This window comes from Hyperolius riggenbachi, chromosome 3 (assembly GCF_040937935.1).
Source record: "Hyperolius riggenbachi isolate aHypRig1 chromosome 3, aHypRig1.pri, whole genome shotgun sequence".
In the NCBI taxonomy this organism is placed as follows: domain Eukaryota; kingdom Metazoa; phylum Chordata; class Amphibia; order Anura; family Hyperoliidae; genus Hyperolius; species Hyperolius riggenbachi.
The window spans coordinates 342,876,397-342,901,784 of record NC_090648.1 but is presented as its reverse complement, the minus strand read 5'-3'; the positions used below and the strand labels follow the sequence as shown (position 1 = coordinate 342,901,784).

At 43.9% G+C, this 25,388-nt stretch overlaps 1 protein-coding gene across 3 annotated transcripts in view; it reads left to right on the top strand.

Annotated features, from left to right (window-relative positions):
- Positions 1-25,388, top strand: part of ANO4 (anoctamin 4) — a 273,834-nt gene that overhangs the window by 191,592 nt on the left and 56,854 nt on the right. For all 3 annotated transcript variants that reach the window (XM_068272805.1, XM_068272806.1, XM_068272807.1), the window contains 3 exons: positions 2,018-2,124; positions 21,113-21,168; positions 23,609-23,730. In XM_068272805.1, coding sequence (XP_068128906.1) covers positions 2,018-2,124; positions 21,113-21,168; positions 23,609-23,730 — 285 coding nt within the window. The remainder of the gene's footprint in view (positions 1-2,017; positions 2,125-21,112; positions 21,169-23,608; positions 23,731-25,388) is intronic.

Genomic DNA, 25,388 nt, shown 5'->3' with positions numbered 1-25,388 from the left:
TCATCCGGACATGACATCAGAAAGTGGGGTGATGTTCGCGGAACTAGTGGGACTGTTCTGAGGGGATCCCTGTAGCTGTTTGTTCTTTTTTAAAATTCTTATGCATTCAAGCATGACTGTAAATTATATTAGATGGGGAATAAAAATTAAAATCTGAAAAAAAGAACAGACTAATCTATTTTTTACTCACCTGGGGCTTCTTCCAGCCCCTTGCAGCCGTCTCAGTCCCTCGCCACAGCGAGATCCTCCTCCATGTCCCCGCTGGACGGCTGCAATAATCGCGACCCGTTGGTGGGATCAGCTCTTCTGCGCCACGTCATCTGGTGCATACTGTGCCTACTACGCGTCAGATGATGTGGACGCACAGGCACTTGCAGAAGAGCCGACCCTGGCGGGTCGTGATCATTGCAGCCGGCCATTGGGGACATTGAGGAGGACCAGAGCTGTGGCAAGGTTGTGAGGGGCTGGAAAAAGCCCCAGATGAGTAAAAATAGATTAGCTGTTTTGCATCGGAAGTCCTTTAACCACTTCAGCCTTACGTGGTTTTTTTACCTTATGCAGCTTCACCTCCCATTCATTCACCAATAACTTTATCACTAATTATCACAATGAAATAATCTATATCTTGTTTTTTCCACCACCAATCAGGCTTTCTTTGGGTTGTACATTTTGCTAAGAAATATTTTATTCTAAATGCATTTTAACTGAAATATTAAGAGAAAATTAAGTTCAGACCCTTAGGTGCCTATTTATGTTTTTTTATTGTAATTTTTTTCTAATTAAAAATTTTATTTGAGTATTTTTGGGTGTGTGGGAGGTAAACAGATAATTTGAAATTAAAAAATGTCTATTCATTTAAAAAAATGTATGTAGATGTAGTTTTCCTATTTGGCCACAAGATGATCACAGTCAAATTTTTTTTTTTGCTTCCTGGAAGCGTACTTACAGGAAGTGGAGAGGGGATGTGTAACAGAACTATTGCGGCTTCTCCATAGAAGTCACTGATCGTTCTAAGGGACTTAGATCAATGAATGTTAACTGCTTTCCCATTCATTGATCTCCGGGCTAACGGGCAGCCCGCACATCCCGGCGGTTGCAGCCCTGCGAATCCCAGTGGCTCGGGTTTTTCATGGATGTAGCTCCTATGTCCAGCATGCATATTTGGACATAGGAGCTACGTCCTGTGGGCTAAAGTGGTTAACTACTGTAGATAGAAGAAAGAGGTGACAGCAAATATATTAGTGCCCTGGATATTTGCGCTACAAGCGTATCGTGTGATAGCTCCGGGTGTATGCTACGGGAATATTATCTTGCGCTTTGTAATATTATTGTGCACTGTGAATGCTTGCTAATATTAACGTAATTTGATGAATCAAGGCCAAAGGCTCTTGTTTAATTAACTTTTTCTCCTAATTCTCCTAGGTGATATTTTCACACCTTTTCAATAAAAAGCCTTTTAAACTACCAGCAAGCAAGGAAATACTCAGAATAATTTTGACAGTTTTTTTTTTTTTACCTTTGTTTTTGTTTTTTGTTTTTTTCAGTTGCTGAGTGCTGAGTTATTTTACACAGATGATTAAAAAATATCTCCTAGAAGAAAACTTAGGAGAAAAAGTAAATTGGATATGGGCCAGTGAGTTAAGAGAAATTTTCTCTATCTTCAGGGCAAAACAGTCAAGAAAAATGGTTTTAGAGTGGATAAGTTCTAATATCCGAAAAGGGGCTTGTGTGTCATCTTATCGCTTCTACTGTTATGCTTTATATTGAGCTATAAGTTACAATCTTCAGCATTTATGGAGACACATTTTTCTTGTCTGTTTTGTTCTAAGGATGAACAGAATTTCTTTAAATTCCTTGTGCTGCTCTAGCATATACTTTGATGACCTGTCATAAATTACTGTAATCAGCTCCATGTTCCTGTCAGCATTAGAATTGCCCCTGCTAATGAATAAGTGAAGGCTTGGCCAGTCTAGGTGTCTTTATTTGTGGCTTAAAAGATTACTTTGGTTTCTTTCAGTTTCATCATAAACAACAGAGACACGTTTTTCAACAATGCCACAAGAAGTCGGATCGTGCATCATATTTTACAAAGGGTTAAATACGAAGAGGGGAAAAATAAAATTGGTAAGTTCTAACTGTCAAAATATTTCTATTTATTATTTAGTATTTATATAGTGCCGACATCTTACGCAGCGCTGTACAGAGTATATATTGTCACTTAACTGCCCCCTCAGAGGAGCTTACAATCTAATCCCTACCATAGTCTTATGTCTATGTATATATCGTGTAGTGTACCGGTATATATTGTAGTCTAGGGCCAATTTAGGGGAAAGCCAGTAAATTTATCTGTATGTTTTTGGGATGTGCAAGGAAACTGAAGTGCTCAGAGGAAACCCACACAGACACAGGGAGAACATACAAACTCCTTGCAAATGTTGACCTGGCTGGGATCCGAACAGGGACCCAGCATTGCAAGGCAAGAGCACTAACCACTATGCCACCATGCTGCCTATTGTCTATTACAATTTTTTAATGTGTTAGTGCCTCTGCTAGCCTTGCACAATGTTGTACAGCTTGTCCATGTATGTTCTCAGCAGGATCAGGCTGCTTAGAAGGCCACAAGGATTTAGGCCTTCATTTTTTATTTTTTTTTATGATGATGAAAAACTGATGGCATAAACATGGCTCACAATGTACAAACCTGAATGAAGCAATGTAATATTACATTTTGTGTATGTGTGATCAATGAGATGCAAATAATTCTGAGTTGAGTCAGAATTATACAAATTTTATTATGAAGATGTATACAGCCTAAAGTGTACCCGAGGTAAGAGGGATATGGAGGCTGCCATATTTATTTCCTTTTAAGCAATACCAGTTGCCTGGTTTTCCTGCTGTAGCTCATTCTTTGCCTCGTAATACTTTTAGCCATAGACTCTGAACAAGCATGCAGCAGATCAGGTGTTTCTGACATTATTGTCAGATCTGACAAGATTAGCTACATGCTTGTTTCTTGTGTGATTCAGACACTACTGCAACCAAATAGATCAGCAGGTCTGCTAGACAACTAGTATTGTTTAAAAGGAAATGAACATACCAGCTTCCACATCACTCTCACCTCGGGTTCACTTTTAAAATGGGCCAATCAAATCCCACCTTGGCTTAATTCGATTCAGTCCATTTTCCAGCTGCATACATTTTCTTTATTCTGCATCAAACTCAGAATGATTTATGTCTCATTGACCATCTATAATTATGTGCAGTTACAGAACAAAATAAACCTATAGGTCTTAAAGTGGTCTGAAACTCTGACATAACATTAAATAAAAATGTGTTTTACTACTTTTTATTACCCATACAGTTACTATACAAGTTCTCAAAGTACAGTTTATCTGCTCGGAAAGGTGCCATTGTATTTTATTAAAGCTGCTTTTTATTATATATTAAAATCTTCTAGTTAGCTGTTCTGAACTGTGTGCATGCTTGAAGCAGAGAGAGCTTCACCGAGAGCATTTTTAGTTGTGACACACAGTGTAACAACATCAGAATGTAAGCAAAGATATTATCTCTGGACTTGGATCTTAACTACTTCCGTACCAGCAGTCTCTGCCCCTTTAAGGACGAGTGACTGCTGGTACAGTAAAACGGCGCTTACCGATGAATCACTGCAATAATCCGCCGCTCCAGCTGGTCACACTGCTCTGTCTCTGCCGCAGGTCCCTCTCTCTGCCGTCTCTATGATGGCCGAGCTGTGCGAGCAGGTAAGGAGCAGCTTTCATTGGCTTCTGACGCTGTCAATCAATGTAAGCCATTGGTCCTGTCAGATCTGCTCAGCCACAAGCAGGACGTAGATTTCAACTGCGTCGGTCAGGAACCAGTTCAGCTGAAGGGGATTTCCTGTGCCGGACAAAGTACTGTGTTTAACTGTTAAAATGCTGTTTTGCTACAATTTTTTTTTTTTTTTGTGATCGTAGGTTTAAACTGTAAGGAGTCTTGTAGAGCAAAGAAGAAATGCTGAGTTTCAGAGCCCTTTAAATAGAGCAAGATGTAAATAGAAGTGTGACATAATATCTCAAGGAGAATATAATTGTATTTCACCTGTTTTAGTTCCTGGACGTAGAAACTACGTCCAGGAACCATGCGTGCTACCGCGCGCTCCCGCGGTCGATCGCGCGCCTGCACGCGCGTTCCCGGCCCGCGGTTCGTTAGCCAGGCAATCAGTGAATTGGGCTATGGTGCCCGATCACTGATTCCTCTCCCCCGCTGAAAAAGCGACAGCTTCTCTTGGAAGCTGCGCCTTTTCTGGCCGCTACCTCCCCTATGCTTCTCTCAAAGCGTACGTTACGCTTAGAGTGACGTCATGTAAACAAACTCATGGCCGCCATCTTGTGGCCAAAAAGTAATACTACAACTAAAAGTAAAAAAAAATAAAAATCAACACACATTTACATTATAAACCTATTGTTTGCATCCCACCCTCCCAAAACTACCCAAATAAAATGTTTAATGTAAAAAAAAAACATTACAATAAAAAAAACATGTAAATATTTACCTAAGGGTCGAAACTTTTTAAATATCAATGTAAAGATGAAATATTTCTATATTTTTTTTATTTTAAAATTGTAAATAGTGATAGATGCAAAACGGGAAAAATGCACCTTTATTTCCAAATAAAATATTGTGATAGGGACATAATTTTAACGGTGTAATAACCGGGACATATGGGCAAATACAATACATGAGTTTTAATTATGGAGGCATGTATTATTTTAAAACTATAATGGCGGAAAACTGAGAAATAATGAATTTTTTCAGTTTTTTTCTTATTCTTCCTGTTAAAATGCATTTACAGTAAAGTGGCTCTTAGCAAAATGTATCCCCCAAAGAAAGCCTAATTGGTGGCGGAAAAAACAAGATATAGATCAGTTTATTGTGATAAGTAGTGATAAAGTTATAGGCTAATGAATGGGAGGTGAACATTTCTCAAGTGAAAACGACGGAACGCGAATGGGTTAAGAATAATATTAATTGAGAAAGACTTTACAATGAAAGCCATTCATGCTGCATGAATACAGTGCAGTAATTTATACTATGAAGCGTACAGAGCTGGGAAGACACAATGGCTGTAAGTGGCAGGGGAATTCAGATTATCAAAAGAATAGCTTTATTCTGAACTATAGCCTTCATAAAATGCACTTGAAAATGTATGAGGTTTTCAAAGGTTCAGGCATGTTTGTAGGCCTGCTTCATGCATCCTGTAGCTGTCATACTTAACAATGTCAGTGCTCAAATAAGAATTGCTAGCAACTAATTGTAATGTGCTCAGAAGAAAGAGAATCATTTTGTGATGACATTCAGGTGATAAAAGCTGATTTTTCCATGGACCGTACAGTAAGATCAAATAAAAACTTAGTAAACAACATAAACTATCTATTCATACCCCATTGTTTGCTGTTTGACCTGACAAATTGCATGTTTGATACAGTAAAGATCTTGCCATTGCAGGACAATGGGACACTTGCTGATGACAGCTCAATATGTCTGTCGTTTTCTAGGTGGATGCAGAGGGGAAATACCATGAAGGAAGATTTCCTTAGATAATGTAGCAATAATGGATTAGTAGAGCTGCTGCTGCTTCTGCTGCTGTTAATGAACATTCCTCCCCAGGGGCCCAGGAGTGGGAGTCAATAACGCAATAATAGAAGGAGCACATTAATGCATCCAGATCTATTTTTTTTCTCTAAAAGCTTCTAAGCTAATTACAATTTTTAGGTCTTTTTTTTCCACCATCACCAAGATCCACCATCTCCCTTGATAAAAATAGTGAAGCACTGCCAATCTGTGTGACTCATATCCAGTGTTATAATTCATTATAACTGGAGATGTGTAAAAGGAAAATCTTTATGAGCAGCTAGCATTGCTGAGACCCACGTGGTGTTATTTTCTGTACTGCTTTGTCAAGGATAACTGGAAAATTAAGGTTGGGATTTTTTTTTACCACATGCCACCATCTTTAATAACAGCGAGACACCAGGGGAAAAGGAGGGGCAGCAGGAATGATCACTTATTCCCACTGATCATAACCAGTCCTTACTGTGCATACCCAGTATATTAGCTGCACATCTCCTGTGAACTTCAAGAAGTACGTAACCTCCTCAGCTGCAGACAGATGTAGTGGGGTCATGCAAGGATGCTACAATGTACACTGAACGCCACAAGGATTTGGAGCAGTATTTAAGAACTCAATAAGACAAGTTTGTTTGGGGTTCCTGGAAGGTGGGCCATAGATCTAACCCTTTAGCCGGCTGTAGTTAACCCAGTGTGAACCTATAGCAGGCCTACTGTCTCTGACTACGACTCCGAGATATGGCTCTGCCCAAATCCAGAATGTAGTGAATGACGTTTCATAGAAAATTGACATCAACTTAACGTTCAGCCAAAATAATCTATCCCTGTAAATACGTTTTTTGGCTAGATTTTTCTTGCAGCAAATGGTTTATTGGTACTTTCAGAGTCGTAAGGCCCATGTACACTTGCATTGTAGGTTGCCCAAAATGACCATTCATGATCATTTCAAGTATGCTTTCAAAGTGTGTTTGGGTGCCCTCCAACACCCTCTCACTGCTCATTAATAATCAGCATGCTGGAAAGCCATACCTAATTGTTGTTGAGATAGAGTAGTCGAGCAACATGTTTGCCTAAAATGATAAGTTAAATGTTGTTAGTGGCAAGGTAAACTGGTCTACAACACAATTGCAGATAGAAACTCTCCAGACAATATCAAAAGTATGAAGCTTTATTGATCATACGTTGTATAATTCTACCCCAACATCCTGACACCCTTTATAAATCCAACCAGCTAAATAGTGGAACCCTCCATCTCAATCCCCCACATACACCCAGACCCATACATTCCACAATCGCATGCATCCATCAACCAGAGAGCAATATCCTTGCTGGTTTCTTCCAGTGTTCTAGTGCATGCATGAGTCCAGACTCCGGAATTCTACCACTAATGTACTGCAGTCATCCAGCACGCTGTCAATTATCCTCCAATGACTAATTAGCACTTTCAATAATAACCTTATTAGTATTTTTTGCTTAAAAAAAAACACTTCTGCTAAACCATAGGATGCCGTGGTGGAGAGACTTGAAATCATCAGCCAGATGAGGTGGTATATCACCATTGTGGTAGTGGTAAGTGCTGCCAAAACAGCATGCTGTACACGGAATTGCACTTAACATTGCCCAAGTGGAAGATGGATGTTTCTGATCCCATTAGATGGCCGACGTGATATAAGGCATGACAATATCTACTGTATAAGGAGAATTTTGCTTAGAGAAGTGTTTTTTAGCATAAGAATACCAATAAAGTGACTATTGCCACTGAAAGTGCTAATTAGTCAATGGAGGATCATTGACAGCGTGTTGGATAACTGCAGTACATTAGTGGGAGAATTCTGGAGGACTCATGCATGCACATGGACAGTTTAAACAACTCTGGAAGAAACCAGGAAGGATATTGCTCTCTGGTTGATGGATGCATCTGACTGTGGCATGTATGGGTCTGGGTGTACGTGGAGGATTGAAATGGAGGATTCCACTCAGGGCTGTATTTAGGGTTTGTGCTCCCCTAGGCACCCCAAACCTATGGCGCCCCCCCCCCCCCAGGAGGACGTTGGCAGCGCGCCCTGCGCGCCGCGGCGAAAAATGGGCGTGGCCACAGAATGCAGTGGGCGTGTCCATAATATACAGTGGGTGTGACCAATTAAAATTTCCTAGTAAGAGTGCAGCCCAAAGTCGGTGGGGCCATGTTTTCTCCCTGGGTATGAGTAAAGTGACCCTAAAAAAGCAAGTAGGAAATGTTCCCCAAAAAAAACACACATTAGCCAGTGCTCTCTCGCACAAAATAGTGGTAGGTATTAGATTGTCAGCTCCCCTGAGAAAAGTCAGTAACATGACTACGTTCTCTGCAAAGTGCTGCAGAAGATGCCAGTGCTATATAAATACATAAGAATATGGTAGGACATTAGACTATGGTAGGATTAGATTGTAAGCTCCTCAGAGGATAGTCAGTGACATGACTACGTACTCTGTGAAGTACTGCTGAAGATGGCAGTACAATACAGTACAGTAGTATGGCAGCATGGCGGCGTAGTGGTTAGCGCTCTCGCCTTGCAGCGCTGGGTTCCCGGTTCCAATCCAGCCAGGTCAACATCTGCAAGGAGTTTTTATGTTCTCCCTGTGTCTATGTGGGCTTCCTTCAGACACTCTGGTTTCCTCCCACATTCCAATAACATGATACAGATAAGTTCATTGGCCTTCCCCTACAAATTGGCCCTAGACTACGATACACACATACACTTATGACTATGGTAGGGATTAGATTGTGAGCCCCTCTGTGGGACAGTTAGTAACAAAACAATACATACTCTGTCTGTACAGCGCTGCATAATATGTTGGCACTATATAAATAATTAGTATAAGTACAGTATAAAGTAGCCAGGTCTATAGGTGTCCCCAATATAGACATACTATAGGTGTCCCCAGTATAGATAGCCAGGTCTATATGTATCCCCAGTTTAGGTAGTAGTCAGGGGCGTAACTAGAAATCACTGTGCCCCCTTGCGAAAATTTGGATGGGGCCCCCCCTCATAGGTGCCAAATAATCATCATGGGGTATCATTTCACCATAAAATCTGCAATTGGCTGCTATGTATCTCCAAAGGGGGGCTGCTGCTGTGGGGTGGTGGGAGAATATCTCCAAGGGGGGGCTGCTGCTGTGGGGTGCTGGGAGAATATCTCCAAGGGGGGCTGCTGCTGCTACTGTGGGGTGGGTGGGAGGGAAAGTATCTCCAGGGGGGGCTGCTGCTGCTACTGTGGGGTGGTGGGAGAATATCTCCAAGGGGGGGGGAGAATATCTCCAAGGGGGGGGGCTGCTGCTGCTGTGGGGTGGGTGGGAGGGACGGTATCTCCAGGGGGGCTGCTGCTGTGGGGTGGTGGGAGAATATCTCCAAGGGGGGCTGCTGCTGCTGCTACTGTGGGGTGGGTGGGAGGGAAGGTATCTCCAGGGGGGGGCTGCTGCTGCTAATGTGGGGTGGGTGGGAGGGTGGGAGGGAATGTATCTGTATCTCCAAGGGGGGGCTGCTGCTGTGACGGACATCGGGGGTCCCCCTCCTGTCACCCTGATCCTCCATAGCGCTGCCGCTGCATTATAAACAGCTTCTCACTCACTTTCCCTGGCTCTGGGCTCCGTTAGATGTTAAGGCTGCAGCGTGGACCTATGGAGGGGCATGGTGACAGGAGGGGGGGCCCAAGGAGAACCAAGAAGAAGTCATCCCCCCCTCTGACCCTGCTCCCGTTCGGGGCGCCCTGTCCCCGCCGCAAATTGAGCCTTCAGAGACGAAGCTGAGCTGATCTAGGGCAGACACGAGTCTCTGCCAGAGTCTCTAGCAGGCTACTCCAGAGACGGATAAAGACCAAACTGGGCCCTAAGCAAAGTGATAACTTTGGGCCCCCCTGCTCCTGTTGCAAGTCAGGTCGCGTTGATAAGGGAGGTTTACAGGAAGTTAAAAATGGACATTTTAATGCTCTCTAAATCTAAATGTTATTACCCAGCGCTTGCTGAAATAGAAAGTGCCGGCTGCTTACCTGGTAGCAGTGTTCCGGCGAGTCCTCCAGGACGGCCCTCCTGAGACTGTGTAAGTCTCCCCTCCCAAATCGGAAACACCTGACAAGAATCAAAAGCAATTAGTATAAATTCCACCCCCTCACAACCTCCTCCAGTTTAAAGAAGAGAAAAGAATCCACGAACCACTATCATACTTAAATAATATATATATATAATAGGGCCGGGAACCTAGACGGCCGTCCTGGAGGACTCGCCGGAACACTGCTACCAGGTAAGCAGCCGGCACTTCCTCCCTACGTCCTCCAGGACGGCCCTCCTGAGATCTAGCGAGAAATTTACCTTAGGGTGGGATAACGGCCTGAAGAACCTTGCGTCCAAAAGCTTGGTCCTGACTAGAAAGGAGCTCCACTCTATAATGCTTGATGAAGGTCGAGTGGCTGGACCATGTCGCGGCTCGACATATCTGCTCTAGAGAAGCTCCCGACCTCTCCGCCCAAGATGCTGAAAGGGATCTGGTAGAGTGTGCTGTAATGTGGTCAGGCACCTGTAACTGCGCCTCTGAATAGGCAAGGGATATTAGCTGTCTAATCCACCTAGACACTGTCATTTTGGATACATGAGACCCCCTCTTAGTACCCCCAAAAGCTATAAAAAGATTAGTGGAAACTCTCCACTCTCTCGTTCTTTCTAAATAAGTCAGAACCGCTCTCCTGACGTCCAGAGTGCTCAACCTCCTTTCCTTATCATTCTGTGGACTAGTCAAAAAGGAAGGCAGTACAATATCCTGGGTTCTATGAAAGGATGTGGATACCTTGGGTAAATAAGAGGGATCTAGTCTGAAAACAATCTTATCAGCATGAATTATCATGTAAGGGTCCTTTATTGATAAAGCCTGTATATCCCCTATCCTGCGAGCTGAGGTAATGGCCACTAAAAAAACAACTTTGAGTGTAAGAAACTTCAAAGGGACCGAATCCAAAGGTTCAAACTTGTCTGATGTTAGGAAATCCAATACCAACGACAGGTCCCAAGGAGGAACAAGCTTCTGGGGAACTGGCTGTGACCGTTCAACTGACCTCAGAAAATTTTTAACATAAACGTCGGCGGATAGCCGTTTAGACAAAAAAACAGAAAGAGCTGACACCTGAGCTCTAAGAGTACTGACGGTCAAGCCTAACTTTACTCCCTGCTGTAAAAATTCTAGAACAGAAGAAATGTTGTCTGACCTGGATACATCCTTCTGTTTCCAGGCCGAGAAGGTGTACCAAACTTTATTATATTTTTTCCTAGTGGCTGGCTTTCTACAGGCTAATAATGTCTTAACCACCTCCTTAGAAAACCCCTGCACTGTCAACATCTGCTCCTCAGGATCCAAGCAGTTAGATTCAAAAATTCTGGATTCGGATGGAGATTGCCGCCCTGTACTAGCAGATCCGCTCTGTTCTGAAGATGCCAAGGTCCCTGAAACACTAGGGACTGCAGTAGCGGGAACCAAGCCCTCCTTGGCCACCAAGGGGCTATTAGTATCACCTCTGCTTCCTCTGTTTGAATTTTCCTGAGGACCCTCGGTATTAACTTGAATGGAGGGAATGCGTAGAGCAACCCCTCTGGCCAAGGAATCGACAGGGCGTCCAATCTGCTCATTGAAGCAGAAGGATCCAGGGTACAAAAATCCTCCACCTTTGCGTTCTCTGGATTTGCGAACAAATCGAGAACTGGAACCCCCCAGCGTTTTGTAATCTCCAGAAAAGTTTCTGGATTGAGTTCCCACTCCGACTCCTCTACTAGCTGTCTGCTTAGAGAGTCTGCTCGTCTGTTGTGAACTCCCCGAATGTGGACTGCTGACAGGGATTCCAGATTGGCCTCTGACCATGCCATGATGAGAGATGTCAGATGCTGGAGGTCTGGTACCCTCGTGCCCCCCTGCTTCCTGACATAACAAACTGAGACGAAATTGTCCGAGAATACCAGTACCTCTGAGTTTGAGATTATCGGGAGAAGGGCCTGTAAGGCCAGCAGAATCGCCCTGAGCTCCCTGTAATTCGACGATCTCCGAGAGATCTGCTGGTCCCATGTCCCCTGGACCTGGTGGCCCAGGCAGTGGGCCCCCCAGCCCCAGGCACTGGCGTCCGTGTATAATTTTAACGGAATTTCCTGAACCCACTTGCGGCCCTGATTCAGGTTGGATCGCTGACACCACCAGTGAAGGGCTACCACCACTTCCTCCGGTACTAATACTCTCGTATCCAGAGAACGGTGATCTCTGTCCCAAGTCGCCAATACCCAATTCTGGAGACTCCGAGAATGGGCCTGTGCCCACTCTACCGCCGGAATGGCTGAAGACATCAGCCCCAAGCATGATACCAATTTCCGCAGGGATACCAGAGGATCCTCTCTGATCCCCTGCACCTCTGACACTAATCTGTCTATCTTCTGGTCTGGTAGGAAGACACGTCTGATCGTCGTGTCCCACCTGAGACCTAAAAAAATCAGACTCTGAACCGGGATCAAGTGAGACTTCTCCAAGCTCACGATCCATCCTAATATGTTCAAAAGTTGAAGAGAAAAACCTAGCACAGCTTGCAAGGCTTCTCGAGTCTCGGCCATAAACAGAAAGTCGTCTAAGTAGGGGAGAACCCTTACATTGTGGAGATGCAGAAAAGACATTACCTCCGCCACAACCTTCGTAAAGATTCTCGGGGCCGACGAGATTCCGAACGGCAGAGCCTGATATTGAAAATGGCATATCGACCCCCCTGCCTGAACTGCAAACCTTAAATACTTCTGAAAAAGAGGGTGGATTGGAATGTGGAGGTAAGCATCCTCCAGATCCACCGATGCTAGAAAAGCCCCCGGAGACATGAGGTTGCGAACGGAGGCAATGCTCTCCATCCTGAACTTCTTCTCCACAATGTAAGGGTTCAAAGGTTTCAAATTCAAGATCATTCGAAACCCTCCTGAGTGCTTCTGAATCAGAAACACTCTTGAGTAAAAGCCCTTCCCCTGTTCCGACACTGGAACCGGACAAATAACTTTCTTCTGAAGAAGCGAGGAAACCGAGTCCATTAAAGCCCCCGCCTTGATCTGATCTCTGGGGAATGATGTGACCGTAAACCGGGAGGGAGGAGGAGATCTGAACTCTATCTTGTATCCCTGTTGGATTAAGTTCAGGATAAATTCGTTTTTCGTCACTTCTCGCCAAGCTGGCGCAAAGTAGCGAAGCCTTCCTCCCACCGGAATCTGCCCGTCATTTAGAGGGCTTCGCAGCAGCAGAGGCTGGCTGAGATCTATTGAAGAGGAAAGGTCTACCTCTGCCTGCATTGTAGGACCACCTCTTATTCTGTTTTTGCCCTCTACCCTGCTGCTCCTGCCTGAAAAAGGGCTTTTTATTCCGAAAGGGCTGTTTCCCTTTCTTTTTCTTTTCAGGAAACTTCCTGGATTTATTGGATGATCTCTCCAATACCGAGTCTAAATCCTTTCCAAACAAAAGGTTACCCTGGAATGACATCCCACAAAGCTTCTGCTTGGAAGTAACATCTCCTTCCCATGTATTTAGCCAAACGGCTCGCCGAGCCGAATTGATCAGTGCCGCCGTCTTAGCAGCGGCCCTGAGAGACTCAGTAGCCGCATCTGCCAAGAAAGCAATGGACTTAATTATTACAGGTAAGCTTTCTAAGATCCTTGCATGAGGAGTACCCTCCTCTAGACGACTCTGAAGCCCCCGAATCCACTTATCAAGATTGCGGGCTACACAAACTGAGGAAATGGCTGGTTTAAAAGAAAAGGATGTTGAATCCCATGCTCTCTTGAGAAGGGCTTCTGCCTTTCTATCCATAGGATCCTTTAAGGCCCCCATATCCTCAAAGGACAGATCTGTATCCTTAGAGCATTGAGAGAGAGGAGCGTCCAATCTAGGGCATTTGAACAATGCATCATGCTCCTCTATATTGAAAGGGAATCGGCGTTTGAACGATCTTGGAACAAACAGCCTCCCCTCCGGATCTTTCCACTGGGCGGCAATAACACTCTTGATAGCCCTGTGGACAGGGAACACACGGCCTCCCCGATCCTCTAAACCTCTATAAATATCATCCTGAGGAGTAGAAGCTGATCTAGGCTCTTCAATCTGCTCAGAATCATAAACTGCTTTCAGCAGTTCTGAAGTATCCTCTGCGTTGAACAGGTATCTTGGTACCCTCGCCTCCCCCTGATTCTATGAAGCATCTGACTCCGGTAGTTCACCCTCATCAGACTCCTCAGAGACATCCCCCGGGGATAAAGGTGAGGATTCATCCCCCCCATGAGAAGCCCCCCACTCCCCCTGAGGGATACCCGGCAAAACCGGAGAAGGTGCCGGCTGGTCAATGGGAGAAGTACCCGTTTGCGGAATCTGAGCCTGAGAAGTAATTACTACAGGCTGAGCCGGCTGAGCCATGGGCACCGGTGGTAAGGCTGGAGATGAATGCGGCAAGGGGACCATCTGCAGTGGACAAGGAGGTAGAGCTGCTCTAAACGCTGAAAAGGTAGTTGCTAGCTCCTGTTTCATAGATTTCATTAAATCTAATAAAGCAACAGTAGTGCTCTCGGGCCTAGGTGCATGAGACTTTGATTTATTGTAACATTCTGGACACAAAGTCTTAGAAGACCCCTCAGGTAGCCTGCCACCACATTTAGCACACTTATTGGTCTTGCCAGGATACTTCTGTGGCTTCTGAAAATAAATAGAAAGGAACAACCCACCAGGGATCCTTAGCTACTGAGTATGCATAAACTTTAAAACAAGTTAATATAGCTCTAACACCTTACCGGCTGCTGTGCTGTCTCCCCAGTGACAGCCGAAGGTGTTTGCTGTGTCTCTGGAGCGGGCTCTGATGGCTGCTGCATGGCCCCTGCAGAGATCCACTGCCTCCGTGCAGTGTGTACGCGTGCTGGGTGGACTGGTGCGTGTACAACGCGGATGATGGAGCTTGCCCTCCGCGTGACAGCCTCCGGAAAGACGGAAGTGAAATGCCGACAGGCGCCGCCGAAGACCGCCCCTCTTCAAATCACGCGGCCAAACTTCCGCCTGACGCAATACGCGTCACTTCCGCCTCCAGCCCTCACATCCCAGATGCGAACGAGGGATTCTGCGTCCACCCAGCCGCTTTAGCGAGGCGTAGAGCGGTGGGAAATGGCACAAACCCTCCGGCTTCTACCACCCCACTAGTGGATCCAGGTATGGCTGCCTTCACTCCACACGTCAGGTCGCGCCCAGCACAGACCCAAACCGCTCTCCCTCCAGAAAAAACTTCTTCCTAAGCCTGGTCAATCCAAGTAGGTGCCATCAGGCTCCCCTACCACCAGGAACAACTCCATAGGTGCTTCCGTGGAAAGTCTGGGAAACAAACAAAAAAACTGGAGGAGGTTGTGAGGGGGTGGAATTTATACTAATTGCTTTTGATTCTTGTCAGGTGTTTCCGATTTGGGAGGGGAGACTTACACAGTCTCAGGAGGGCCGTCCTGGAGGACGTAGGGAGGAAGTAGCCGTACAGCCTTGCTTTTGTGGCCATGTTGCCTTTCATGTATGGGGACATCTAATCAGCGCAGATCTGAGTATGGTCCATACATGCCCAGTAGTACAAAGGTACGCATGCATGGCTTTTTCCTCTGTGCATGAGCAGATTCGTGCTACTGGGCATGCACAGACCGAAATTGAACTTGCGTAGTATGGTCGCGCTCATACACTAATGGGAACGTAGCCACAAAAGGTAAAGAGGGTACCAGCCAGCAGAAGTGAGTTTGTGAACGATCTCAAAAGCCTCTGGAGTATCCAGGTAAGTAGCTAACTAACATTTTCTCCTCACAGGTTTGCTTTTAAGTGGCACAGAAACAGACAGCTACATGACAGACAGACACAGAGAGGCAGCATTTCACTTGTCCGCCGGCAAGCTCCTCCTGTGTCCTGTCTCCATCCCTGCCAGCACCTGTACATTTTGTGACTGTGTTAATACATAGGGGTCACAGGGGAACAGGTAGCCAGTGGGGACAGAGATAAGACACAGGAGGGAGTGTACCAGTGGACAGGTGCACACTGCAGGGCCCCAGGGGGAGCACAAGATGGGTTGAGACCTGGGGAGCCTGCCAGTCAGCCCTGCATGATACCCGTGGCAGCAATTCCATAGATTTCAATGTGAAATCTATTAAAAATCTGTTGTGCGACAGTGAGGGCCTATTTGCACGGAGCCCAAAACCAGGCATAATCTGCAGTGTTTCCCCACATACGAGAGGGGCAGGGAAACGCTGCTTATCTCTATCTCTTCAGATTTTTGCAGCATGCAGCCAAATCACTATAGCCTTGCATGGAACAACCTAGCAATTCAGGCTGTGGCTCCGCAGCAGAACAGCTCCTAGTGGAAACCGACCCTAATAGATCCCTCTCCATTTAGATTGAAAGATCTAGCACTTGGTTGCATCCAGTAGCCATCTGGCAGAGTGCGGCCAACATAAAAAGGTTCAGAAATGGATACGGTACCTGCCCTGTTGCGAAGCCATAGCCAAATTGCTATACCCATGCCATGCACAGCTATAGAGATTTGGATAGGTGCTGGGGAAAACTACTCCATGCTGTGCAGAATCGCACCGGCATGCAATTCAGACAGCATGCTATTGTCTGAATAGGCAGTATTTCCCCATCACGCTTGCATGCAGGGAAACTGCTTATTCGGAATTAGTGGAAATGGGCCACATGGAAGGCATGACAGGAGAGGCAGACAGCCAAGTGGAAGGCCTGACTAGATAGATAGATAGATAGATAGATAGATAGATAGATAGATAGATAGATAGATAGATAGATAGATAGATAGATAGATAGACAGACAGACCGAGACACAGACAGACAGACAGACAGACCGAGACACAGACAGACACATGGAAGGCCTGACTAGACAGGTAGATAGACAGACAGAGAGACACATAGAAGGCCTGACAGGATAGACAGAACCACATGGAAGGCCTGACTAGATAGATAGACAGACAGACAGACAGAGACACAGACAGACACATGGAAGGCCTGACTGACGTAACACACTGACAATACCCTGAATAACACATAGAATAGCACACAGAGAGAAGGGTGAGACATGCAAGTAAACTGGCAGAGGCAAACATGGAAACAGCTATGTGAAAGTTAGGTGAGAAACACACACAAGCCAGCCAAGTAGAAATAGAAGCATCACCTGAGTCACATCATGGAGAAAGTTATATGAAAAAATACTGATTACACACTGAGAGTACCTTGCTCATGGTGGGGTCTGGGGGAGGAGAGTTTGAATCACTAGTTGAATGTTATAATGCCGTTATGTAGGGAGAGCAAACACCAGCACTGAAGATCTTCCAGGGCACTCTGAGATATGCTGCAGCAGCAGGGGAGCTGAATGAGTGAGTCATCAGCACTGACTGTTGATAAACATTCGTTCAAACTTCCTCTCCGTGCTCACCCCTCTGCTCTCTCCGTACTCAGCTGTGCAGTAACTATCCTATATGTTCTTCTGGTGCTCTCTCTGGCTTATATGCAGTGGTGATTTACAGGCAGATGGTCAGGCTCCAGCTACTACTCGCTCTGGCTGCTCCCATGAATCGACTCATGAATCAAAGATTGCTGGCCTAGATTCTAGGGCAGCAATATTTGACTCATGAGTCGACTCATAAATCACAGGAGCAGCCTGCTAGAGACTCTCTGGCAGAGACTCGTACCTAGCTGAAGTGATGGGAAGTCCGGCTCACTAAAGAGCCACATGCGGCTAGGGGATGACGCGCTGGGCCATCCCAGTTCTGAAATGGGGGGGGGGGGGGAGCGAGTTCCCCTCCATGTGGTTGTGCTCTCTGCCGCAGACCCCCCCCCCCCCCCCTCTGAAATCAACTTTTTTTTTTCCCATGATAACATTTTTACAAGAAAAAAAAATAATAATAATAAAAATACATAGCCAATAGGTGGGCGCCCCCCCTCGAGGGGCCGCCCATGGCACCGGCCCACGGGTGCCTCTTAAGAGATACGGCCCTGATTCCACTATTTAGCCAGTTGAATTGTCAGGATGTTGGGGTACAATTCTTATTATTTTTTGCTTCATTACATTACCTCCACCCCCCAGTTCTATATATTACATCTCCTTTGGAGGTGTTCACCTTCTGGGTGTGGTGTTATCGACAACCAAGAAAGACCAACCATGAGTGCAACCATCAAATACTCTTATACTACAATCTAACATCTAATACACCTGGGGCCATATGCAATTAACTTTTTCCCCTGAGTTTTCTCCTAGGAGATAATTTTTCATCTTCAATTTAAGTTAACTTTTTAGCACTTTGCAATGGAAAAAGTACCAAAAAGTAGGTGAAAAAGTACTGTTAAAATTATTTTGAATATTTGTTTGCTTGCTGGTGGTGTAAAAGGTATTTTATTTACAAGTTGTGAAAATATCACTTAGGAGAAAACACAGGAGAAAAAATGAATTGCATATGGCCCCTGGTCTCTCTTTGTCATACAGGTGACCATGGTATCCCCACAGTGACCACCTTTTCTTGTAGTGTATGTGAGTTGACAGATTTGCATTCCTTCTATGCATTGTGGAGCACTCTGCCTCAGGGTCATATGAATGACATTTTATGCATTGCGAAGCGACGGGGCGAAGCATCGCAAACGCATCAGCCAGGTGTAAAACCGGCTTTAGACTAAAGTTGAAAAAACACTTTGAAACTTAGTGTAAATATACTAGTGCATAAAATGCATGAATGTACCATGGATATAAAGCTACAAAGATAGATTCTATTTTGGTTTTTGCACAGTGAAATTCTTTTTAAACAGTTAACGGCTCAGTTGATTTAATGGACACCAATTTAGTACACTTGGTCAACATCTTATACAAATCAGCAAAATTCACATCTCAGATGGAACAGGAAGTTCAGCTTTGAACGTCAAGGTACAGGATTTTAATGTCAAATTTCTGCTTGACGTAAATTGAATTATAGCCTAATGAGTCACGGATTCTTACCCAGATACTTATTAGCAGGCTGTGTTTAGACAGAAGCACTTACTGAATGTCCTGACCATGCTTCACTTACATCCCCAACACCTTTATTATCATTATAAAATCAAGATGCTTGAAAAGGAGCTGTGTCGTTATATTCACAGGGCAGTAAATAACAATGATGCCGTCATTAGCCAAGATGGTCAGGTCACACAGCAAGAGAGTCACCTAGAATGTCTCAGTCACCTATAGGCAAGGGCAATGATTCTGAAAGAGAGGTCCAAGAGACCACCGGTAAACCTAACGTAATGACACAAAATAAGAAGTTATTGAAGGTACCAATATTGTAACACCCCCCCCCCCCCCCCCCAAATGAACTATAATAAATGAAACAATAATTTCATACATTTTCAGTGTTGCCGATTACATTGCCTTCAAACAAACATGGCACTTCTGTCAAAAGCAACAGAAATATCTCAGTTCCAGTGGCTTTTCTTTCAACTTAACATACAAATACACACTGAATGCAATAAAATATATTTTTTATTGATTTAATTCAAATATTCAATATACTAGAAAATAGATTATTTGAATTACCTTTGCATTGATTAAGAATGATTTCAAAATGTAAAAAGAATTTCTAATTTGCTTTAAAGGGACACTGTAGTGGATCCCTTTGTATGACTTCACTCCTACATTATATACTGAAAGAGAAGTGTTTACTAAAGAAAACTGTTGTTGTTTTCTTACCATGGAAGTTTTTTAAGGATATCTACTAAATTGTAGCAGTTGTAGAGGCGCCCCAGATTATAAAAGCTGGAATTTAAAAACAAACACCACTGCCGTGTCATAAGAATGTCCTTCCACTCCACAGGTAAACAGTGTATAGTAGGTGTCACAGCGCTAGGTGATCCAGCATTGATTAGGCATATGATAGATGTATTCCACCTCCAGAGATCCCTCTTGTCAGTTCCAACCTGTGTGTGCCAACTCCGTGCACAGGAAGATAAAGATATTAAAGATATTAAAACCTATATTAGGACCCCCTCCGGTAAACACACTTCCCACTTCAGTGGTACTCCATAGGACACTTGCGTCAATACAGCTTTGCCAGCTCTCGTCCAGGGATACTTGCGTCAATACAGCTTTTCCCGCTCTCGTCCAGGGAGACACAAGTATCCAATGGAGTACCACTGAAGTGGGAAGTGTGTTTACCGGAGAGGGTCCTAATTGGTATAGGACCCTCGAAATGTAAGTGGACCTTGCTGTAACTGTGAAGCTCCTGTTTTTATGCTGAATAAAGAGGAACCTTTTATAATCCACTGAGAGTATCTCTCTTTATTTTCCTGTGCACGGAGTTGGCACACACTGGTTGGAACTGACAAGAGGGATCTCTGGAGGTGGAATACATCTATCATAAGGATATCTACTACACAATATTTGCTGTTCCTTGGGACATCTCACATTACTGTTAAAATATAAAATGTATCGGATATATTAAAAACAACAAAAGCTATGTGGTGCTCAGCAGGAATATCATTTTGTATTCATAGACTACATTCCTAGGTTTTTTGCTAAACTCTGAAGTTCTGTGTACATGAGAAGGGAAGATGCACATTCAGTTTTATGCCAGAGATGCTGTATTTCTGTTACTCATGTTTGGGCTGATCAGGTGCAGAACACTCCCATTGATGCTTCCTCTGATCAGCTCTTTAGATCTTTTCAACAGGCAAAAACCTCAGAGTGCCTGTAAAGGTGGCCCTTAATGGTACGATTCTTCAGACGATTGATCAGAAATGATCATTCGAGCCCACTAACAAAAGGAAAGCCGTTATGTAATTTGATCTGGTTAAAGGGAGTCTGAGACAATTTTTAAAATAAAAAACAGGTACTCACATAAGGAGGGGTAAGGCTCTGAGTCCTATAGAGCCCTCCCGTTCTCCTCTTGGTCCCCGCTTTCCCCCACAGGCTCCTCCGTTAGCAGTCCACAACCGTTCAATTGTGGACTGCTCTCTTCCGCGTTGGGTGGGCTTCGCCAGTCTTCGGAAGCACTCAAGCTTCTTGAAGACGGGCCGCTCTGTACTGTGCACGCGCAAGCGCCCTCTCTTGTGCGCAGTAAAGAGCCTCCAGTCTTCAGGAGCCAGAGTGCTTCCAAAGACTGACAGAGGAGCCTGTGGGGAACGATGACACCGTGAGGAGAACGGGAAAGTTTCCCTCTCCTTAGGTGAGTATCTGTTTTTTATTTTTATATTCGCTTCAGACTTGCTTTAAAGTAATGGATCCGAAAAAGGTAGCAAAGTGATCGATATTACTATCAAATTGGAGAATCAATTGCCTGAAGAATCATAGTTAATGGCCACCTTAAAAGTTTAGAAAATTCTTGCAATGTATGCAGTCCTGGTAGTTATTGCATATTTCCTTAACTATGACAACGAAGTTGCACTTTCTCAACTGAAATCATATTGTATTTTTTTTACAGGTTTGAACCGATTGCTTTCCAACTGCACCTATGAGGCTGCTTTCCCTTTACATGAGGTACAAGATAAAAATACATGTTTTTCAGAAAAATGTTCAAAATATTGTCTTCTAACCAGAATAACTCAAAATTAATGGTTCAAACAGGACTCTAGTAATTTTTTTAAGTTTTGGAGAGTAGGTTTAGTTATGAATTTCTGCTAGGTTATTACTGTTTTAGGCTAAGTTCACAGTGGTCAGTTGCATAATGCATGCGTTATAGTAAGTGTGAACTGCAGTGGAGATTGGACATAGACTTTATTACAAAGCCTGTATGCAGTGAGTTAAAATAATGTGATCAGTTACAGCACAATACTGTGAACAGCCCATAGAATTGTATGGGCAGTGAGTTGACGTGTAAAATTATTTTGTAATTATTCTGCAATGCGACTGACCACTGTGAACAGGGCCTTAGTCCTCACTGGGGAGAATTCCCAAAATTTCCTGTCTTTCCTGTCTAAGCTATGATTAAGGGCTGAGGTAGCTCGAAACATGTTAGCGTTCTGATGCACATGTATATTCTTATACTGGATATGTCCTAAATAAAGATATTGATTGGAATCCTGGACTGGTGCAGACCTTCTTGCTCCCAATTGAGGGTGGTTGTGCCATTATGACATTCAACCACCCACACTCTTTCATGACTTTTTGTAAACCAGTTTTCCTCACTAGTCAAAATGAGCATCTCATTATCCTGAATTTGGAATCCCTTAGCTTTGAGGAGTAGGAAGTCAACGCAGTCCTGACTCCTCACCGTAGGACAAAAAGATGAGGCAAAGTGGGCACTGTTCAGCAGGAAGTAACTTTTGTTTCCATGCAAAATTACATCCGACCGAACATAACATGGAAGAGAGGGGTGAGAATCCCTGAGGTGGGTGGATGGGGCACTGAATGGATTGCCACTCTGTAGGATGCTTGCTTATGTACATTCCTGACCTTATTTGAGCCAAAGATGTTTCCTGGCTTAATGGCCCAATGTCTCCTAGAAAAAAAAGAAAAATATTCAGGCTAGGTTCACTGCTCAGTTGCCTAATGCACGCATTGTAGTGAGTGTGAACTGCAATGGAGACATAGGTTTTAATGCAAAGCCTGCATGCAGCGAGTTTGCATAAAGCGGTCAGTTACAACACAGCACTGTGAATAGGCCCATAGAATTGTGCAGGCATTGAGTTGACTGTAGAGTCATTCTGCAACACTACTGTGAACCTAGCCTTAATGAAAAGGTTTTTCTTTTCTTTTTGATGCAGCTATAGTTTAGGTTTATATTCACACTCTGATAACTGTTAAGGTGTCACTTAAGATTTGTTTTGTCCAATCTTACCATTTCTGTGTAATATAACAGACCGCCTAAAGTTTTCACTCAATATATTCACTTAGATTACCCTTCTATTAGATAGATTTGTTCAAGACAAGAAGAAGTGAAGGCGCACATCCAGCTCTAAATCTTACTTTTATTCTTGATCCATCAAAAGAATTGCAGGTTACAGTACCACATTGAATAGGAGAGAGGTCCTGGCAAAGCGCCACGCCCCTTTGGCGCAAAATGGTCATTGATCCCCGCGGCTTTGCACCTCTCTCCTATTCAATGCGGTACTGTAACCTGCAACTTCTTTTAATGGATCAAGTCTAGAAGTACGTTTTAAGCTCAACACACAAGATACAATCTTGGTTGCACAGATTTACCAAATCTATGTAGTATAAGGGCCAACAGATTGAAAATACCTTGATTGATTGATTGATTGATTGATTGGATAGGCTTTTAAGCCCCATCTACACGATACGATTCTTTGTGCGATTCGATTACAATTCTATTTACGATCCGATTAAATCCGACATGTCTGATCGGGATTTAATTTGATTTGCCATTGTTTTGCAATTGCAAATTGAATTGAATCGAATCGAATCCCGATCGGACAGTCGGATTTAATCTGATCGTAAATCGAATCGCACAAAGAATTGTATCGTGTAGATTGGGCTTTATACTACATGAAAGTGGTAAGATTGAACAACTGGATGTGCGCCTTCGCTTCTTCTTGTTTTGAATGCATCTGTCTGATTTGAAAGCTGCACTCTGCTGTGACAAGTAAATCCATCCTGTGCACCAGTATTCTTCCTTTTTGTCTATAACATAGATTTGGTAAGATTGGGAAAAAAAAGATTGGATTATTAGTGGCCACCATTATACGCAGGTTCATAAATGTGTGAACTTCATTAAGAATGCTACTATTCTCTCCTGTGTACTGTGAAGATGTTGGTTCTTGAACTGGAAAGAATGGACTTTTCTAATTAGTGCTCAAAAACAACTTCTGTTGAATGAAAGCATGTTGTAGTAACCTTCAATCACTGCAAACAAAGCTCACTTTGTTGGTTTGCTTAAATGTGAGATGTTTAATGTGAGATGTTTAACATACATGATTTCTACATTGTAAACTTGATTGTTGTATTCTCATCTGCATTGAAGGGAAGTTATAGAAGCAAAAACTCTATAAAGACTCATGGAGCAGAGAATCACCGACATCTGCTGTTTGAGTGCTGGGCTTCCTGGGAAGTATGGTACAAGTATCAGCCGCTGGATCTTGTGCGGTAATCTTAGTCACTTTGTGTCATTTTGTTAACTCAAAAATAATTGTACACGGTGATGGGCTCACGGGTAGAAATCTAGCCGAATCTGTGATTCTAATGAGGCTTAATTGCCTCAGGTGTGCGGCTGGGAGAGAGGGGGTTAATTACCCAGCTGCCCTCCGCTTCTATGCGTATCACAGCCTCACACGCATCCAATGGGACGCGTTCCACGACTCACTAGCGCACACTTCCTCCTTCGGTTGGAGACTGATTGTACAGCCGCGCACTTCCTCCTTCGGTCGGAGACTGATTGTACAGCCGCGCACTTCCTCCTTCGGTCGGAGACTGATTGTACAGCCGCGCACTTCCTCCTTCGGTCGGAGACTGATTGTACAGCCGCGCACTTCCTCCTTCGGTCGGAGACTGATTGTACAGCCGCGCACTTCCTCCTTCAGTCGGAGACTGATTGTACAGCCGCGCACTTCCTCCTTCGGCCGGAGACTGATTGAGACTGATTGTACAGTTTTCAGTACTTCAGTACAAGGACTGTTGAAGTGAACCTGTCAGCTATAGAGTGTGTCTGTCACCTTTTTGCCCATAATGAAATGAACATAGATTTAGGGAACAACATTTTAGCTTAGTTTCACTGCACTCCTCATGTCAAAGCAGATGGAAAGAAGAGGAATCCACACTTATCTCCAACCCTTTAAAACCTTTTTTTTACCTATGACCACCTGACCTGAAAAGATAATACCTAGAAAACTGTTGAAGATAAGTATAAGGAGCTTTGTGCAGCTGCAACGCTGCTTATCTTAGGGTGGGTACACTCATCCAATTTTGATTGGCCAATGATTGACCAATTTTACCACTTTCATGTAGTATGAGGGCCATCAGATTTTGAATACTATGAACAGATTGCTTACGTAAGCTCTCATACTACATGGAAGTGATAACAAATGGACAATCGTTAGACAATCGTTGGCCCATTAAAATCGGGTGGGTGTATGCACCTTAAAGTCTTATACACACTTGAAATTACTGTTTCCCAGCAATTATTCGGACACAATCCCTTAGTTCGTGGCAGATGCTGTACTGACACGTCACTAGCCTGTCACTGGAGCGGAGCAAGGGAGAGAACAGTGGTGTTGGGCTATGTTCGCTATTTGGGCAGCATGACCCAGAATACCGGATCTCTCGAAGAACTGGATTTTTGTCGCCTGGTACAGTCTTTAGCGGCTGCAACAGCCAATTTTACTCTAAAATGTGTACAAACCTTAAAGAGGACCTAAACTCTTCCACATGAAACAAGGAAAACACAGAAAAACCAACCCTGTTTGTATGTAGAAATAACATCCTGTCTAATTCTTCCTTATCTGCTAGTAATAAATCACTGTAATTTGATCTGTCAGCTATGTCTGATCTGTGCTGCTGTATGCTGTACAGGCTATATGTAAACACAGAAGGGTAACCCTATATGTGCTTCCATGAAACCAGGAAGTAACTACACTGCAGCATCTCTGATAAGCTCTATAAGCAGTAACAAGGTAATGTTTTCCTGTAAAGGATATTATGCTATTGCTAAATCTTTTAGAGCAGAGAGGAATTCCTGGGTTTAGGTCCGCTTTAAGTCCCTGTATCTGGAAAATGTCACTGTAGTTTCAAAAAAAAATTGCAAGCAA